This window comes from Emiliania huxleyi, assembly GCF_000372725.1.
Source record: "Emiliania huxleyi CCMP1516 chromosome Unknown EMIHUscaffold_1568, whole genome shotgun sequence".
NCBI classification, from domain to species: Eukaryota; Haptophyta; order Isochrysidales; family Noelaerhabdaceae; genus Emiliania; species Emiliania huxleyi.
The window spans coordinates 4,466-6,435 of NW_005201016.1; the positions used below are offsets into that span (position 1 = coordinate 4,466).

The window sequence follows — 1,970 nt, forward strand, 5'->3', positions numbered from 1 at the left end:
TAGAGACCTGCCTCCAGCTTGCCGTTGGCAGTCTCTCACTTTCACAGGCACACTGACACAAAGGTGGCAGAGGCGGCAGCAGGAGTCACACACAGTCCTATGCGGGCCTCACTAGAGGTGCGTCCTGTGTCGTGTCCTCGTCCTAGATGTCTTGCGGGGGAAGGGGAATGGGCTGTGTGTCTGTGCACGCACGCATGTGTGTGGGTGTGCAGTGTGTGTGCGTGTGTGTGTGTGTGTGTGTGTGAGTGTGTGTGTGTGTGTGTGTGTGTGTGTGTGTGTGAGTGTGTGTGTGTGTGTGTGTGCGTGTGCGTGTGCTGTGCGACCCGCCCTGAACAACCACAATGGCGAGCGCGCCCGAGCACCGAAGCGCCGCGAGCGCCGGCGAGCACCGCCGCCCCGCGCCTTGGCGTGGAGCGGTAAGTAAATGACGCAGCGCCCAGCATGCTCTATCATGCGTCGCACCCGCAGTGGCCGAGCCGACCGCCGCTCGAACTGGCGCCGAGTGGCTCCCAGATCGAGCGCGGCAGGCTCAGTCGCACCCTCGCGGAGCGAACGCGAACCGAGCCGTCGCCGTTCGCCGCAGCCGTCAGCCGTCAGCCGGCAGCAGCCGGCCGCCGGCAGCCGGCAGCCGGCGGCCGGGAGCCGGCAGCCGGCAGTCGCCGTCGCTGCCGCCGCCGCAGCAGCAGCGAGCGAGCTCCTGCGTCGCGTTTGCCGACGCAGTGTGGACGCGCGCCGCCCAGGCGGCGAGCGAGCGTGCTCGGAGCTGGGTCGGCGCGCGCGCGGGAGGCAGCGAGAGTGGGTATCGAGCGCCGAACCGTCAATCGGGCTGCGAGGGGCAGGGGGGCAAGGGCGGGGGGGAGGGCGGAACCGGGCGGGAGGGCGGGCTGGGGCGCGGGCGGGGGGACGGGCAGGGGGACGGGCGGGCAACAACAACAGCAGCGGCAGCAGGATCAGGAGCAGGCGCGGCAGCAGCAGCAGCAGCAGCAGCCGCCGCAGCAGCAGCAGCAGCCGCCCCTCGAAGAACGGCCAGGGTCCAGCGGCGCCTCGGGCTACCACTTGACGAGGCGCTCGCGCGGGGCGCGCCGACCTGCTCGGCGCGCGGCGGCAAGGTGCAGGACCCACTGGGCGACGCGGCCAGCAACATCGGCCGCCTCGGGCACTGCGGCCGCCATAACAGCCTCCTCGCCGCCCTGGCCAAGGTCATGCGGAGCGTGTGGGGCATGCTCGTCGAGGTGGAGTCGCGGGACCACCTCGGCTACTCTAACGACTACCGGCCCGACGTCTCGGTGGCGGGCGCCGGCCGCTCGCGCTCACGCCTCATCGGCGACGTCAAGTTCAAGGACCCTCTCTCCTCCAACCCGGAGGACGTCGGCCAGCGAGGCGCTTTCGTCGGCCTCGGCAACACCGAGCCCGGCACGAGCGCGGACGTCTTCGGCCTCGAGCAGCGCGGCGCTGTCGGGGACGGCGACTTCAGGCCGAGCGACGGCGGCGGCTATGTGGCGTACAAGAAGGCGGACTACGCGCACGCCCTCTCGCGCTCGGACACCGACGTGCAGATGTACCTGTTCGAAACCTTCGGCGGGTGGTGCAACGCGGTCAAGCGGCTGTTCTACCAGATGAAGGACAAGGTGCGCAACAAGCTCTCGAAGCGGCAGCACGAGGACGAGGCGAGCTGGTCGACGCGGTCGTGGCTGTCGCTGCAGGCCCAGCGCATGTCAGTCGCGCTGCAGCTCGCGGCGGCGGAAGAGATTGCGACCGAGCTCAGGCTCGCCGCGGCGTCGGAGGACGCCGCCGTCGCCTAGAAGACTCCCCTGCGTCACTACGTGCCTCCCCGTCTTTGTAGCCTGGTGTTTGTGCCCCGTTTGTGCCGCGTCCCGTGCCCCCGAGTTCATTTTATAAAAGAACAGCCAGGTTCGGACTGGACACCAACGCGCAATCGCGTGAGTGTGAGTGAGTATTCTTGATACGAA

General features: G+C 68.9%; 1 protein-coding gene across 1 annotated transcript; it reads left to right on the plus strand.

Annotated features, from left to right (window-relative positions):
• Positions 1 to 1,202: 1,202 nt before the first annotated feature.
• EMIHUDRAFT_253117 (hypothetical protein) lies at positions 1,203 to 1,802 on the plus strand (the record flags this gene model as incomplete). The annotated part of the gene is made up of 1 exon (XM_005785916.1): positions 1,203 to 1,802. One exon carries the CDS (start codon positions 1,203 to 1,205, stop codon positions 1,800 to 1,802), a length of 600 nt encoding a protein of 199 aa, XP_005785973.1.
• Positions 1,803 to 1,970: the final 168 nt, after the last annotated feature.